At 37.9% G+C, this 18,299-nt stretch overlaps 1 protein-coding gene across 16 annotated transcripts in view; it reads right to left on the bottom strand.

The window, feature by feature from the left end:
* LOC149528182 (endoglucanase 14-like) overlaps window positions 1–5,818 on the bottom strand; it is a 49,947-nt gene extending 44,129 nt beyond the window's left edge. For 3 of the 16 annotated variants that reach the window (XR_016359021.1, XR_016359022.1, XM_089810897.1), the window contains exons 1-2: window positions 5,308–5,578; window positions 4,762–4,839 (exon numbers count right to left, since the gene is read on the bottom strand). Coding sequence is in view for 9 of the 16 variants with exons in the window: in XM_089810897.1 (XP_089667023.1) it covers window positions 4,762–4,839; window positions 5,308–5,445 (216 nt within the window). In the remaining 7 variants the exon portion in view is untranslated. The other 13 variants (XR_016359027.1, XM_089810901.1, XM_089810906.1 and 10 more) reach the window with 13 other exon arrangements.
* Between the last annotated feature and the right edge of the window lie 12,481 nt (window positions 5,819–18,299).

Below are 18,299 nucleotides of genomic sequence, written 5' to 3'. Positions count from 1 at the left end.
AGTTGCTCTGTTCTATATTGAATCAGTCTAGTGTTACTGTGGTAAAGAAATAAAAGCAACAGGGTCCAGAAAATACTCTTCCAAAATTGGATGTACTAATCCTAATGAGTTAGAGCAATCATAAAGCACACCACACATACAATATATTTCCCTTCTAGGAGTACTATTTACACTAGGATTACTCTTAGTTGAGCCTTCTTCTTCATTTCCAGTTTCTTAAACTTCTAATCCGCTACAATCCTATCCATATCAAACTTCCCATCTTTACTGGGAAATATTTGCAGAATATGTTGTTTCTCTGTTGGTACTAGGTATAAAGTTCATGAAAGGAACCAATAAATACACAGTTAAAAGAAATTACCACAATTGACTTCATGGAAAGAAAGGATTATTAACATGGTCAAGATCATAAATGGTGCCTGCACAGAAATATCAAATACATCTTCAGTGCCACAAAAAAATTTGAAAGTATTCACAGAGATAACAATGATCAAATGTGGGCATGCATTGACCGGTTGAGATTGAGTAAATATTTAGAGGCAGGATTTGAAGACTGAAGACAGGGATATAACATGTTGAATCCTCTTTTTCATTGAAAGAAAGGTCAAGATCATAAATGGTGCCTGCACAGAAATATCAGATACATCTGTAGTAGCAATAAAAAAATCTCACAGTATTCACAGAGATAACATCATAACAATGACCAAATCTGGGCATGCATTGACAGGTTGAGAATGAATAAATATTTAGAGGCAGGATTTCAAGTCTAAAGAGAGGGATGTAATATGCTTAATCCTCTTATTCATTAAAAAAGCTTGAATTATTTTTATCTACACTATGATTTCAATCTGAGGGGAGGACACTGACAGTCAAAATATGTAAAATTACAGTTTGGAAATACTGTTCATTTGTGCCATAAGTTCATGTGTGTGTGTGTGTTCACAGTGTGTATAGAGTGCATTCAGGATGGGTGTATCTAGAGAAGACTGTACAAGTGTGTATTGTGAGCAGCTTGTGAATGTGAGCATTGTGAGGGTGCTTTTGTTTTGCGGTCTGCAAAACTAATTTCAGTTCAACAGAATTTGGGTGGAGATTGGTGAAGGAAAAGAAACCATCCAGACAGTGCAGAAGATCTCTAGAGAGGAAGATTATGGTGGTCTAGTAGAAGTATCAACCTTCAATGGCCAGTCAACCCACCTTTTTGTGTTTGAAGAGACAGTGGCAAGGGAAGTGCAAAACAAACTTCTCTTATGAAACTCTGCGCAAATAAATTGTGAGACAATTTATAGCTGCTCAACTTCAATTACTGTGACTACATTTTTGATATTGGTCTATGATATGTGGAAGCTTTTACAAACTGATTTACAAATTCCTCTGTTTTAAAAGAAGTAATGCAATAACTCCAGCTGGCTTACTTTCCTTGTTAGACCTTGTAAAACTGAAAAGCCTGGATCTAGAGTGATGCAGACAGATTCATGGGGGACTTGTGCATCTAAAAGTACTCCCAATTTGGAGTTGTTCAATATTGGATGGTTATTATAGAAGAGATCATGCTAAGATGTTCTAGAGTTTTTCCCTTAAATCCTTAGTGAATAGCATCTAGCACCCAAATAAACAAGATGCATACCCTATTAAGGATATGTTTTATTTTGCTTCTTTCCATAGACTCTTGTACTTGCACAATCACTGATGAGTACAGTCTTATGGAATTTAAGAAGTCCATCATATTAGATCCTCTCCATTCCATAGTAAAATGAGTCCCTAATGTTCACATCTGCAATTGGACTGGCATTACTTGTATTCAACAAGCAATAGGGTACAATCACTTGAGCTGCAAGATATGCAATTAAAGGATTCCATCTCCCGTTCAATTGGTAATCTCTCATTCCTTGTGCAACTTGGTCTCTGGACAACAACAATTTTGCAGGCCCAATTCTGCAGGAAATGGGGAGAGTTCAAAGCTTATAAAGGTTCTTTTATCTTTATGTTACTAGCTGACAATCGATTGACTGGAATAATTCCTTCAGTTTTGAGTCTTCTCACAAATCTCTAGTTCCTTTCCCTCAGCTCCAATAGCTTTTTCGGTAACATACCTCCGTCTATAGGAAGTCTCTCCAACCTAGAAATATTATGTATTGGAGATATTGCCCTTGAAGGTTGCATTCCACCTGAATTGGGAATGTTGTCTTGATTGGTCTCCTTTACTCTGTTTGACAACCACTTAACAGACCCTATTCCCTCTTAATCTCAAATAGTTCAGGTTTAGTAGAATTGGCCCTTTATAACAATAGCTTGACTGGTAGAATCCCATGATAATTGGGAAAGATCTCTAGACTTGAGTTTCTATATCTACAGGGCAATCAGCTGAAAGACCACCTTAGACACTATTGCCAATTGTACCCAACTAAGTAGCCATGTTTTTTCTTTCAATCATCTCAGTGGAGCAGTACCATTAGATTTTAGCTGGCTTTTAGTTCTTCAAATGCTAATCCCTTTATTTAATCAACTCGTCAGTGTGAGTGCTGTCACAATCCCCATTCTTACAGCCCTCCAGAATTGTACAAGTCTCCATCAAATATGGATTGATCACAATCATTTGACTGGATACTTGCCAAAGCAGCTCCCCAAAAATCTTGCTCTCTTGGGACTAGATAGTAATAAGATAACAGGAAGTATACCTACACTTATTGCCTATACAATGTACAACAATCCCATCCTCTCTAAGAAACCTTGAATAAGTTGCAAAGACTCTTGTTGGACAACAACATGATAGAAGGAAACCTACCCAATGAGATTGGTGAAATAAAAATCCTTGGGAAGCTATCTGAGTCAAAATTTGCTTTCTAGAGAGATCCCTAGGACAATTGGTTTCCTTCAATAGTTGACACAACTTGTGCTCAACCACAACCAATTCTCCAGGAACATACCTACAAGTCACAGGAAATGCTACAAATTGAAATTGTTGAACCTCTCCAGCAATTAATTCAGTGCACACATCGCCCATGAAGTGGCTAGTCTTGGTAATTTGCAGATATATTTCAATTTGTCCAAAAACTCCTTTCCAAGGACCTCTGCCTTGAGAAATCAGAAAGATGATTCATGTTCAAGCCATTGAAATTTCAGCTAACAGATTAGAAGGTTGAATTCCTGTCACTCTGGGAAGCTATGAACAACTTGAATAAATCTTTCATCAAATGAATTAGACGGCCCAATACCATATTCTCTCAGTGAGTTAAAGAGTCTTGTGAGCATAGATTTGTCTTCCAATAAACTGTTAGGTTTGATCCCCACATCTATGAAGTTTCTCAAATGCTTCACGTCTTGAATTTGTATTTCAATAATTTGAGCAGAGAGAACCTCAAACATGGCATATTTTATACTTTGACAGCTGCATCAACTAGGGGAAATGTGGGTCTGTGTGGCGAATGGATCCAGTTACCTCCATGCTTTATTTTGAATGCTCCACTAAAAGACCCTAGTAATAGAATTAGAATAATAGGACCAATAGCTGGACTCATTACCTTCTTATTAGTTTGTTTAATGGTCTTGGGACAAATTCATAGGAAGCGCAAGATCAAGTCTAATATTTAAAGGAAATCTAGAGAAACGTTTTCTTTCCATTGTTAAATCATTGACCTTCATTGAGATATTAAACATAGCAATTGATATGATCTATGGATTAGAGTATCTCTATCATGACTATTTTAGAAAGTCATTCACTACAATATAAAACCAAGCAACATTCTTATAGAAGAGGACCTGACAGCATACCTTGCAAATTTTGGCATTTCCAGAATAGTCTATGTTTTAAACAATGGTACTTGTGACTCACAAAGTAGTTCCACTCTAAATCTGAAAGGATCTGTGGGCTACATTGCACTAGGTATTGGATTTGGCTATGTAATAGCAATAATAGATAAATTTATCTACATTTCATATTTTAATTTCATTCATTTCCTCTAATGAGATTCGCTCTTTTACTTTTTATTCTGTAGAGTATGGAATTGGTGGGAATGTGTCCACAAAGGGTGATATTAAGCTCTTGGAGATGGTAGCTGGAAAGAGTCCAACTAATGATATGTTTGCAGGAGGACTGAACTTCCACAAATGGATAAGCATGCATTTTCACAACAAATTAATGGAGATTGTCAACAAAGAAGAAAGAGATCGTAAAATTGATAAAGCATTGTTTGCATCTTACATGTAGGATTTATGAGCTCTATAGGGTTCAACATTTTTCCCCAATTTTGACATTGATTAGACCCTATACATCCTCGTATCTGCATGAGCTATCATGGCAAGTATTAATGGAAAACCTGTCTGCTAGAAAGTGATGGCCTGTAACTACTAAGATCATAGTACTTATCTTGACAAATTTGTTGGTAAGTGAAAAATTATGTTTACTATCTACTCATGTTATTTTTTCCTCTGTTTCTTACCATATTACATAATCTAAGTATTCTATAGTATTTCTAATCATATCACACAATTTCTCAAGAAAATGATCCAGTCATGGAGTAAACCCGCACATGTAAAACTCCAGGTTAAGAAGTAGCTTTGAGCAGATAATCAATAGCCCAATGCACAACAACCGTTGGGAACCCAAATTTCACATCATCTCCTGGGTCATAATATCCTCCACTTAAGTCCACCTACCCCCATAACAAACATTATTTAGCTTTACCCATCTATGAAGACCATCATTGTGTCACAGATGAGTGAACAAATAAATAAATAAGATATGAAGAGAACAGAACATACATTTTGATCAGTTCCATCAGCAAGGGCAAAATCTCCCCTCCACGTCATCCTCTGATTTGAAGGGAGTTTGACAGATCTCTGACCTTCAAGAAAGAGAATGGATTTAGTGAGAATCTTTCTAATTATGCGATGACGATGCAAATCTATCATTCTACTTAACCACTCTTACTCTCACAGCCATTATCAAATACAAGCGCCTAAGCATAAAACAAGTAGAGCTACTTTCCCACTCATTCTCGCTCCTACTAAAGACCACCAAATAAGAACATGATTCGTATCTGCTTAACTCACCAATGAGTGAATTTATACGACTGCAAACCGGTCAATTAAGGGATGACACCACATTTTATTGTTCTATGCAGCAAACAATATTTCATGTTTTGAACTACACACAGTAAAATTCATACCTAATGAACTACACACAGTTTGTAGTTTTCAGAATACTAAATCCACATACATCGATCAATTTAATAAACAATGATTGAATGATGAAAGATAATTATTTTAAAATCTTAGCAGGGGAAAAAATAAAGAAAACCAAATTGCCTCTGCTGAAGCCATTACCACTGGACTTAGGCGTACTTTGAACAATGGTTTATTTGCACTCCGGAGATCTAGTTGTTCAATAATTTTTGTGGGGATTTTTGAAAAAGATACCAGAACGACCAAATTAGAAAAAAACATGAAAGGACACTCCCCTATTTTTAAGTTTCAGAAAGATTGCGAACTTTGCAATAGGTGAGATTTCGTGATATCTAGGTTATAGGTCTAGTCAATGATGGTGTATGAATGCAGATCGCGAAATAAATAGAACAAAAAAAAACTTCCTTACCTGAGATGCACAAAGTGATTTTATCCTTAAGACTACATGCTCCACAGCTTTTCCGAACCACTATAACAGCACCGCATAGCAATGAATGTAAATGTGATTTTGTGATCTTATTCTTCAGATTTTTAATTACTAGTTTTGTACTTATTTATATAGCTTAAGTAATAAAAAATGGCATATGTAATCTTATACATGCAAGTCCCAACTCTAGTCTGAAAATCTCAACCGTACATATAGAAATGATCAAACATGGAAAATTATTTGCCTTCCTCACTTAGGAAAGATTTAATCAACTTCTAAATTAAAAATTACACCATCAAAATCAGACACACATAGCTCAAAAACCTAATATCCAAGTGTAGTTCTTCTTCACCTTGTAACGAAAGTGTTAAAGTCAAAATAACCCATGAGAGGACATTTATGTAACATTTTCAACAAACAAAAAGCACAGAAATTTTGCAATCCTACCTAAGAACCACACAATATTTCACAAACATATGTGGATGGATAGATACCTATTTGTTGGTAGATGTGTGGAAAATAAATATTTATTTCAGAACTTTCTAAGAATCATAGAAAATTGTACAGTCTAGTAATCTCTGCATCATAATTGACACAATTAATATTCATTTCTTGTTGTACATAATCAACAATATATAGAATTCACTTTGATTTTTATGGAACACAGTTATGGGTATGCATCAAGTCATGGTTCTAAGGGAACCACCACTAAATGGAAATCTCTCTTCCTAGGAAATAAATGGAAGTCTTTTGCAGGACCAAATAATCTGTCATAATTATTTTTTAAAGTTCGGCTACGAAATGGAGCATTTTATTATAAAGATGTGTATGTAAAATAGAGCTGAAATTCTATGTTAATGTGATATTTATAAATCATATTCTAATGTTCATCACTTCAATTATAATTTTTCTTCTTTCTCTGTGATTTTGTTAAGATTACAACTAATAGAATTAAGACAAAGACTTGATATAATTTTTGTGCAGAAAATGTAAGAGGAAAGGAAATATTGTATAAATAAGAAGATTGGGGAGACACATTTCTCTAGAACAAAAATGAAAAGAACATAATGGCTTTTAAAAATAGAATTCAGAGATGACCTCATGGGATTACCTAATAGTTCAGATCACCAAGTTCACAACAAAAGAAACAATCATAGCTGGCAGAAGCATACTTCCTCAACATATCCCAAATCACAGGAAAATCAATTGAGTAATAGATATAACTACCTTCTTGGGCATGTTTATGGTAGCATATAAGCCAATTTAGTTCTGGAATGCAATGTATCTACTCATCAGAATGCATAGGATAGAGATGTATCACTTATACTTGGATATTTTATAGAGAAAAAATATAATGTTATGATAAAGGAGAAGTTGTAAAATTACTCAGTTAGACTATCTTTTGTTCCATTAAGCAATAAAGAGTAGACAAGCTCTAGCTAAAGGTGTGAAAAGAAAAAAAGGATACCCTCTTTAGGTGGACGCATTGTCTTATGCAAAGATTTACTTCCCCCTTCGCTAAGGTAAAAGAAATTGACATCCATCCATGATTCAAATTGTGAAGAGTGGAAAAGAAAAAAGACTATGAAAGGAAAAGGAAAGGTTATCCCTACCCATGTTATCCCACTCCAACATAGAAGAAGGTTGAAAACAAGGGCGTAAGAGCCACAATGCCAAATGTTCTCTTCTTGATAGATATATGTTCAAGCTTAAAATCTCGAGTGCCTTGCTACTAAATTCATTAAATAATAATAATCAGATTGAGTATTTGTTGAAAAAGAAACCATAGGATAAGAGTTTCAATGTGCACAACAACTAGTAACAACATCATTCCTTCATATATTAATACTACTTGAAAAGAAAATGAATGACTATAGAGTGAGAACACTGGAAGAGATGCAAAGGTGATAAGCAAAAAAAAAAATTCAAATACAAACATCCAGACAGTTAAAAAATTGATAAAAGAGGATATTTAAAAATTTATTCTTGAACAATGGGAACATTATAAAACTCTATGAAAAGTAACCAAAAAAAAAGTCTTTCTATGAGAACATATGGACAACATTAAGGGTGAATTCGAGAAGATAATTTTCAAAAGTCATTGAAAAATGATTTGTACAAGGAACAAACTTCAAGAATGGTAAGTTTACGCTTGGGTTTCAATAAGAATGTAAAGAGGATGCATCTTGAGTAACAATAGGACTCACAAACCTTGGGGATTTTTGAGATCCTTCTGATTTTAATGCTCTCTAGAATAGTCTTTATGCTTCCAGCAACATCTCCAATTATGGGTTCTTTGGATCAAAATATGATTCTTGCTCCTCAGCATATGTTTCAGGTGACATATAAGTATTCTCTCCCAAGGTTTTCCTTTGAACAATTTGAAGAGAAAGTTGCCTTACCATACCAGTTCCCTTCCCCATACTTATTTTCTGATTTCCTTTTCTCTTCTTCTTGCCTCTTTCCTTCCCTTTGTTTTCTTCAGACTTTGAGTTATTTTCTACTACATTGAGGCCATCATTATTGTGCTCTTTATCACCTAAAGGTTTTTGTTTGGTTGTTTCTATTAGTACAACCTAAAGGTCTCTAGAGCTAGAACTTTCCTAGACACCTGCAACATCCATAAACATGGTTTGTGTTAGTTACACCATTTTAATCTTTTCATTAATAACTTTTTGAAAAATCAATTCTACTCTCTCCTTCAAATCACCGATACTAGCACAATTTTGGAAAGCCTTTTCACTCAACTCCACATAGCACCAAGCCTATCATTGAATTTCATATTACTCTTTTCCCTGTGGGTATGGAATATTTTATTTTCAAATTGACTATTCTTTTCAAAAGTAATTACCAAATTAAAATAAATCAAATTAATTTCATTCAATTTGTACCTAATAAAATAGTAATACCATCAAATTCAATATCTACATAACCCTCTAATTGAAATTTCTCTGCATCAATACCTAATTCCATATTCAGAGCTATTTGCTTGCGATTAACATCTTTGTTGTCTGCTTGATAGCCATGAACTCTTTAGTCAGAAGATTTCCATTGTGACTAGCAGTTGATTGGTTTTATATTTGAGGTTGTTGGGCCCATTTACCATTGCACCAAAAGCCATGACTGTTAGTGAACATGGAACACCGCATAATTAACCACCTGTGGGCAGGGGAGCGTGTCGCATCACCCAACAATCTCCCCCTCGACGCGCATACCAGGTGCTTACGCGGGTCGGGAAGGCACTGAGGAGATTTGAACCCATGACCAGGCCAAAACTAGGCTCTGATACCAATTGTGGGGCCCATTTTCCATTGCACCAAAAGCCATGACTGTTAGTGAACATGGAACACCACATAATTAACCACCTGTGGGCAGGGGAGCGCGTTGCATCACCCAACAGAGGTAAATTAGGTTGAGAGGTGGGAAAATAAATTCTTGCACACGAAACAATTAGTTCTGTCAAGATTGAAAAAATGACTGAATATTAGGCCTGAAGATGCAAACATTTAGGTAACCCTTAGGATACAACTATCTCTGGCTATCCAACTAAGCAATGGAGTGTTTTTTATTTTTTTTAAACAAAAGGTGATAGGGCCTATATAATTTTATAATAATATAAAAAGTTTTTACATCAGATTCATAAAAAAGAAAACACTATAGATATTAGTAGAGCTTGTAGTTTTGGAATGTTTGAAAAAAAAACACAAACTCCATAATATTCGGCTGGTGATCCATAACATCTTAGAAATGAGGTTGTTTTCCATGGCCATAACCATAGCAAGCAAAAAATGGTAGTAAGTGACCAAGAAGACGAAGAGAAGAGGGTGACCCAGTAAAAGGACAAGCTTTTTTCATTGATGCTCCCTACACATATCACTATAGCTGAGGCAAGAAACGTTAGAGGGAAGTAAGTATGATTTACATTTAGCAACCACAACAACTGCATCTGGTCATCATATAGAAGCATTTAGTGTATCTTGCCGAGGTATTTTTGAAACATCCTGAAACTCCACTATGTTTGGCAAGCCCTCGAAGAGGCAAAGATTATGGCCATCACATGCCAAATTGGCAAACACATCAGCTAATGCATTGCCCTCCTTATACATGTGACAAATGTGTAAGTCTTTAGATCTGTAATGTCCCCAGTATTATTAAATAATAATATTTTGTTATGTGGCCAAGAATCAATATTTTAATCTCTCAGGCCCATTGGTAATTTTTGTACTTGTCAGCTTATTGCTATTTTGTAATCCTTCGGGAAGTTTCCCCAAAGCCCTTTATAAAACCTTCTTGTAGGTTGTGTTAGGATGCTTTGGATTATTTCTATGTACTGCAAATTCCTGTTGGAGTTCTAGATTTTTCGCCATTTCAAAAGTGAAAGATCTTCCCTACTTGGCTCTCTCTCTCTCTCTCTTAGTTTCAGTGGGATTCAACCCTCACTTTATTCCGTTGTGTACTTCTTAGCTCAAATCTAACAAATCAGAGCAATTCTTATTATTTTCAAGTATTATTCTAAAATATCATGGTGTCTAGATATCTTTGGATCTATCTTTCTTTTTGTGTATTAATAAGGTTGCATTCACTAGTGGTTTAATGTCCAAACTCCAAACTGCAAGTGCTTGTCCGTATGGCCCTCAAATCAACACAATAGCTCATTCCCTTTCATCATATAGCCTTTTAACCATATTGCATGACCAAGTTGGTAGCCATCTTCACTGTATGGATTGACTTCCTATCTGTCATACGACATCAAGCATTTCCCGTACGACTGCCTTGTTGGTACATTCTCCGTTGCACCTATCCACCGTATGGCACATGTACACGCCCATCGTACACCTCTCCCATTGATCGTAAAGCCTCAAAATTATTACCATATGAACATTTATACACCTATTGTATGACTCCAGCATAAATACCTTCCGTACAGCTTCAGCATTGATATCACATGGCCAATTTACACTGTACGGTTAACTCAAAGTAGTGTATGACCATCTCTAATGCTTACCCTCTCCACCACTTGACTAGAACAAAATCATGATACTGTGAAAGTTTGCATCCTCTAGGATTGGAACATTATAGTGGTATCAGAGCTGGTGATCTTGCCAACCTGTTGGTGATATTGGATGTCGCCCAGATCCTGATCAGTGAGAAGAAAGGGTGAATAAATTGCTGAAATGATGCAACTTCTAAGGGAGCTGACAAGTGGACAACAAAAACTCAGTGAAACCTTGTTAAATGGACAACAACAGCTTTGTGAGACCTTGGCAAAGGGGCAAGATCAAATTGGTGAGACCCTCTGACTTTTGGCATGAGGAAGGTCAAATGAAGGACACAATGGGCATGGTGACAATTTTGTCAATGCAATGCTTCACACAGAGTGATCCCACACATGACCAATGATGCCAACATTTCCCCGACGGTTGGAACAACCTAGGGAACAAGAGCCTACTTTCTTTGAAATGCAAGATCAATTCTGTCAAGACTAGTTTGATGCTAGATTTGGTGCAGAATTGTCTTTCAAGGATTATTTGGATTTGCAAATGAGCTATTCTAGGAGGCAGGATGATTACAATGATGACATTAAATGAAAGATTAGAAAGATAAACTTATCATGCTTTGATGGATCTGGGCATAATGGGTTCAAAAGGCTAATACATATTTCTAGATCAACCCCATGCCTGAAGAAGAGGCTATCAAGTTTGCAACACTTCACTTGGAGAGAATTGACCATGAATGGTGGCACCATGGGATGCTCATCCTCAGTCATAATCAAATCACTTCATATGTTGAGTTCATGGAGAGACTTATTGACCACTTTGATGGAAGGGATCGAGAACGCAACTTCAAGGAGTTGGCACAACTATTTCAAACTGGCTTAGTAGAGAGCTACATTATAGAATTTCAAAGGCTATCTGTTCTAGTGAGAGACATTTTAGAGAGAAGACTTGTTGTTTTATTTATTGATGGGTTGATTGAGCCCTTAAAGGGTTAGGTGAAGGGTTTTAACCTTGACATACTTGTGGCAGCAATCAAGAAGGCATGAGACATGAAAACATCCACTTCTTCATCTAAAAGTTATTCACATACTAGGCCACCCATCCTTCCAAAGGAGAAAGACATCAAACCCCCTCCAAAGAAGCAACCAATAGATGAAGTTATGAGACAAGATCTGAGGAGAAGGAAGCTATGTTTTAATTGTAAGGAATCATGGGAACCAAGACACTGATGCTTAGGGAAGGGCAAGATCCATTACCTAGAAGTGATGTCATATAGTGAAGAGGATGAGGAACCATGAGTCAAAGAAGATCAACAAATCGCAAAAGAGAGAAACATAAATCATGTAGAGAGGATTGCTACACTAGTACATCAAGGAGGAACCATTTGTAGTGTGGACAGATCACAATAGCTTGAGATATTTTTTCGAGTAGAAAGATTTAAAAAAATGACAACAAAAGTGGGTGAGAAAAATCCAAGCTTTTGACTTTGATATTGAGTATGTGAAATGAAAACATAATGTAGTGGTTGATGCTCTATCAAGGAGGCCTACAATATGTTCATTGTTTGAAATTTTAGTAGATTGGAAGGAATACCTATCGGTTAAATACCCCAAGAACACATTTTCTTTCCAGTTGATGGATGGTCAAGTACAAGATGATAAGTATAAGGTGGTTGATGATATTATCTACTACAAGGGTTGGATTTATCTAGTACTCGGGTCAAAAATGAAGGAAACAATTCTAAAGGAGATGCATGATTCACCATTGGCTGGACACCTAGGATACTTGAAAACTTATAGGCAAATTCAAGAATGTTTTACATGGAAGGGCCTCAAGATTGATGTCTTACAGTATGTACGAGATTTCTCTACCTGTTAGCAAAACAAATCTAAGCATACCCTACCTGCGGGACTTCTCCGACCATTGCCAATCCTTGATCAAAAATGGGAAAGCATTTCAATGGATTTCATCACTAGGATATGTTGTAGGTAAATATTGCATAGTTGACGGGTCTCATTAGGAAGGTTCTTGTTATGTAGCCGACGGACCCCTTCGGGAAGGTTCTTGTATGTAGTCGTCGGGTCCCTTCGGGAAGGTTCTCGTTATGTAGCCGACGGACCCCTTTGGGAAGGTTCTTGGGAAAGTATTTATACACCCTTTGGGATTATTGTAAAGCATCATTGAAGCATAATGGAATGTGTTGGCATATGCGAATAATCTAAGGAGTTCTGCTCTTCATATCTATTGTATGTGTGTTGATTACTTTACCCAGTAGGGTAAACATTTGGTGCCATTTCCCAATGGACCTAGTACACAGATAGACGAATGAAGACTAAATGCTGAATTAGTTGAATAAGAATAAGAATAAGTTGAAGGAAAAGGATGAAATATGCATCGCGCAAAAAAAATTAATTTTGGCACAACAGGCTAAATGTAGATAGAGATTTCAGCAAGTTACCGACAGACACAGAAGCACTAAACAATTGTTGGAAGAGACTTGACAATGGCTTGATTTGGTGGAAGAAGCAAGGGAGGAGTTTCTGAACCTACATACACTGAGGGAAGAGAATCTAGACAGAAGGGGATCAACTCGTACGACTCGGAGTGCCGAGGGAGCACAAGCGTGGAGTGAACTCTTCATCCAAGATATACTTCTGAAACAGATAGCTTCAGTTGACGAAAAACCTTCTTCACCAAATAGCGTAGGTGTCAAAAACAACATGGGTGTTGAAAATAGCGTGGGTGTTGAAAACAATGTGAGTGTGCAGAACAACACAGGTGTGCAGAATATGGCAATGTGCAAAACAACACAAGTGTGCAGAATAGCGCAGGTGTGCAAAATAGCGTAGGTGTACAGAACAGCAAGTGTGATACAAAACAATTCGGGTATTCAGAACAGCGCAGGAGTGCAAAACAATGCGGGAGTGCAAAATAGTGCAGGTACACAACAAAACCCACAACATCTAGTAATGATGACGGGACCAAAAGAGAAACTACCAAAGTTCGATGGCGATGGTACCACCAATCCCATTCAACATTGCAAAATATGTGAAACGATCTGGAGGGAAAATGGGATAACTGATTAAGATGACTGAACGAGACAATTTTCGGCCACCCTACGGGGCGTGGTAATTGATTGGTTTACTAGTACAGATCCGCAAAAGCTAGATAGTTGGAATAACATTAAAAAGGAGTTTCTAGCCAAATTTCAACTGTTGCGTAATGATAATGAAATTGTAGCAGAGATCTTCAATACTAAGCAAGGGAAGAACGAAATTGTCTGTGTCTACGCCAAGAAATTAAAAGATTTGATAAACAAAATAGAAAATAAGCCAGCGGATGGACTATAGAAAAGGTGGTTCATGGAAGGTCTACACCCAAACTTGCAAAAGAAAATGAAAATTGTGTCGCTGTCATCATACACGAAAGCTTATAACAGAGCATTGAACCTTGAAAGTGAGCAGAAGACAAAGAAGAAGAAGAAGACTAGCTCATCTGATTTAGATGATGATGAGCATTTTGGAGAAGATAGAAGCTACGATGAAGGTAGTAGCAAGAAGGTTCGTGCCCTACAAAAGGACATAATTCGCATGATGAAGGAGTTTAAAAATATGTAGGAGACAAAGAGCAGTGAGCTGTGGTGCACAGAGTGTAAAACCAACGATCATACTAAAGGATCCTGTCCAAAGAACCAATTTTGCAACATTTGTCAGATCATGGGCTATTCGACAAAGGAATGCCCCTTTAACATGAAAACTAGAGGATCTCTGCAGGTGTTTCTTACACAGGCAGCTTCCATGTTAGGAGGGAACAGAAATGCAAACATTGATGGTGCCACATTGGGTGGGTACAAAAATAATAGCAGAGGGCAAAACAAAAACAATAGAAGCAACAACAATAATGGTAGAAGGAGTCGAATTCAGTATGATGTGAATGGCTGACTGATATTCTAATGCTGCACATGCAATTTGTGGGGTCACTTTGCTCGAGAGTGCACAATGGCCAACACACTGAAGTTGTATGCCGATGGTGTGGACCTAGCGATCACGACGATGCTAAGTGCTCGAAGTCTGGAGTAAACTTGATTACTGTTAGGAGGGACGAGGAAGAAGTTCTAACAATTACTCGAAAATAGGCGAAGCTCTACCTTGATTCGACAGAGGAAAAGAAGAGACTAGAGGAAGCCCACGCAGAGATCCAGAGAGCAACGCAGGTAGAAATGACACACTTGAAGGACACACTAGGTACCTTCGTACAGAATTGCGCAAAACATAACATTGTACGAAAAATATTAATGAACTTTTGCTCACTATGCCTTAGCTCTGATCGACACTCACAAACATTGTTCCTGCTACTAAACTACCAGGAGAACATGGAAGGGAGCAGGAAAGTGGAGCAAGTACAGTGGAGAAAAAGGAGAAGGAAAGTGGTGCAAGTGTAGAAGATCCGATGCTATTAGCCCTCTCATCCAGACGCCATCCGACAGTTGTCGAAATGGGAATTCTCGAGACTGTATTGACAGAAATGATTATGAACGGAGGGTCCAGTGTCAATGTGTTGCCTGAAGACACCTGTAAATGGTTGGGACAACTGACATTATGGCCGCCTACATTCCAGCTGCTAACATCCGATCAACATAGAATCAAGCCATTGGGAGTCCTAACAGCAAAACCGCTGACGATTGGAACACAACCATTCTTGTTGGACTTTGTCGTGATCCCACTGAAGTGGAGAGGATACGATGCTATTTTGGGTTGGGGGTGGTTGATATAAGCCAAGGCAAAACACGGTTGGAAGAAAAATAATTTATCACTTGAAAGCAAAGGCTGGAAGTATGCCATCGATCTACACGCTCAGATGGTTGGAGATGAAGCTCTATCGTCAGATTTTGAAGGAGAAGAGGATGAGAGGAGGTAGAGTATGGAACCTGATTAGGAGGGAGTCCTACGATTGGAAGGAGATGATGATCTAGATTCAATAAATGGTCTTTACCACTGGCAGATGGAGGATTATGAGCTCTTTCCGAGTTGTAATATGCTAAGGATCGACGAAGGTAAGAAAGAAGAAGGAAATGAATGTCTGAAGGAACATAGAGAAATCGAAGAAGGAAATGAATGTTCGAAGGAACAAAGAGAAGCCGAAGAAGGAAATGAATGTTTGAAGCAACACAAACAAGCCAAAGAAGGAAAGATAGGTATAACTGAAGCTAAAGGAAAGAACATATAGTACGAACTCAAAAGAAGGCAAGATTCCACTGTACGACTGCATAGGAAGAAACTATTACATCAAACCACAGATATAGCAGAAAGGTACTAGCAGCAAGGAAGACACATGATACGATCTGCACAGGAAACAAAGAGGAAGGGTTTAATAAAAGTTACAGCAGTACGGAGTGGAGGTGTTATTAATGGCAAGAAGGGGCAGCTGACAGAGTCCATGGTACTAAGCTTCGGAAACAAACTAGGTGATATGAAAAATTGGATGGAGAGATCATGTACCTTAAATAAACTTGATGAGCGACGATTGCTGGCACAAGGAGACATAGAGGTGACATAGAATAGGCATAGAGCATGGCACGATAAGCACTTGAAACAAAATAGGTTTCAGATGGGGAAATGGGTGTTAAAGTATGATGGCTAGAATGAGATCAAGCCAGGCAAGTTCAAAGTTAAGTGGGTCGGACCATATCAAATTTGGGAAGTGGGTGATAACAGAGCAGTAAAACAATGGATGCTAGATAGAAAGGAAGTGTTCGATGTAGTGAATAGGTCAAAGTTGAATGTCTGCCATGAAAGAAGTAACACACCTCTATGGATGAACAACTGAGAGAAGAAGACTGTAAGTGCTATATATATGTAAATATTGTACATAGTTGTTCAAAAAAAAAAAAAAAAGAGTGAGAAGTCACTGTATGGACTTCCCAGGCCCGTACAACTTTTACCAGCTCTCCACCATATGGATTTTATCATATTGATGCATTGTATGGTTTCTTTAGAAGGCTACCATATGGTTTTAATAAAAGGATGCCACTGTACAGTTTTTAAAGGTGCCACCGTACGGTTCCAAGAGACAGTTGTTGCACAATTCCATACGAATTTGTGGAGACATTGTATAGTTTTCTAATAGCGTACGAATTTCTTGTTAGTAGGCCCCGTATGAATTTTTGGTTCTAGCCACTGTATGGATTTTTAGTATAACTTTGTGTACGGGTTGTGAGGTCATCATGGTGTACAGATTTATTATTATATCATGGCCAGCGTACGGGTTTTTTAATCATTGAACGAGATTTAAAGCTGCTCACTATACAGATTTTAAAATGAGGATACTGTACTAATTCTAAATAAAAGCTACTATATAGATTTTGTGAAGATTGGTTGCTGTATGATTTTTAGGCATTGTACGGGTTTTTGAAGGAGTCACCGTATGGAGTTTGGAGCTCTCGTGTTACTGCAGTCGTACGGATTCTCAAGCAAGGAACTGAAGATTCAATTTTTAAGAATAGGTTGCCATACGAATTGAACAAGATTAGGTGCAATACAGTTTTGTGGATTCAACCCCAACCTACCATGTATGGACTTTAAAGGCATCAAGCTTGAGGGATGGGATACTTGATACGTCCAGCCTCTATTGTAGCTTGGTAGCCATACGGAATGAATGGGTTTGCAGGAAAGAGGAAGTAGAAGAGCTTAAAAAAAAAAAAAACCAATGTCGACAAATCAAGAATACCCAGAATGAATATCATATGATGCCATAGGGAAGGAGAAGCACCAGAAGTTGCCAGAAAGAATGTGTGATTAGGAGAAATTGCAGAAATAGTGTGTTCTGTGCATTTTTTTGTGGGTTTTAGAGTGCTAATTTGGTCTTAGCGACGAGGGGCGATGCCCCTCGACCCTGCCCTATATTGCAATAGGGAGTGCACTTGGGGCATTGCCCCAGGACCCTATGGGGGCACTGCCCCTCGACCCTGTCAAGGGCATTGCCCCTTGGACCCCCAGTCATTGCAGATATCAGTTGTGGGAAGTGTGACCAGTTGATGAAACTTGGAGCTACTACAGGCATAGTGTGCCAGAGGTGGAAAGATCTACGGAACAAGCATTCCGAGAGGGGTGTTACACTTAGAGTAGGTGTTGGTCGTGAAGCTATCTCGGTGGATGCAGAGAGAGCTTGGGAGGAGTTAATCATCCAATTGAAGGTAGTTCAGAAGCACTTGGCTCAGTGGACCCAGAGTTGGAAGCAGAGAAAGTGGCATTGGTGGCTATCAAGGTCAGCTTGACTTAGGAGACAGTGGCTACAGATGCCATGTGGGCTAGAGACCAATTTGGTTCAGGCATGGAATGAGTGTGAAAGTGATGTGATAGAAGCAAATTTATCTTGTTGAAGTTAGTCAGTTAATGTATTTTGTTTTGTAATTGTCGTCTAGAGATGACTTTTTCTTTTAGGGGGGATGATGTCGTAGGTAAATATTGTGTGGTCGACGGGTCTCATCGGGAAGGTTCTTGTTATGTAGCCAACAGACTCCTTCGAAAAGGTTCTTGTTATGTAGCCGACGGACCCCTTCAGGAAGGTTCTTGTATGTAGCCGACGGGTCCCTTCGGGAAGGTTCTTGTTATGTAGCTGACGGACCCATTTAGGAAGGTTCTTCGGAAAGTATTTATACACCCTTCGAGATTATTGTAAAGTATCATTGAAGC

Source organism: Cupressus sempervirens, chromosome 11 (genome assembly GCF_028749045.1).
Source record: "Cupressus sempervirens isolate cs-2001-9-10 chromosome 11, ASM2874904v1, whole genome shotgun sequence".
NCBI classification, from domain to species: domain Eukaryota; kingdom Viridiplantae; phylum Streptophyta; class Pinopsida; order Cupressales; family Cupressaceae; genus Cupressus; species Cupressus sempervirens.
The sequence above is the reverse complement of the archived record's forward strand: the minus strand, read 5'-3'. Positions and strand labels throughout refer to the sequence as shown.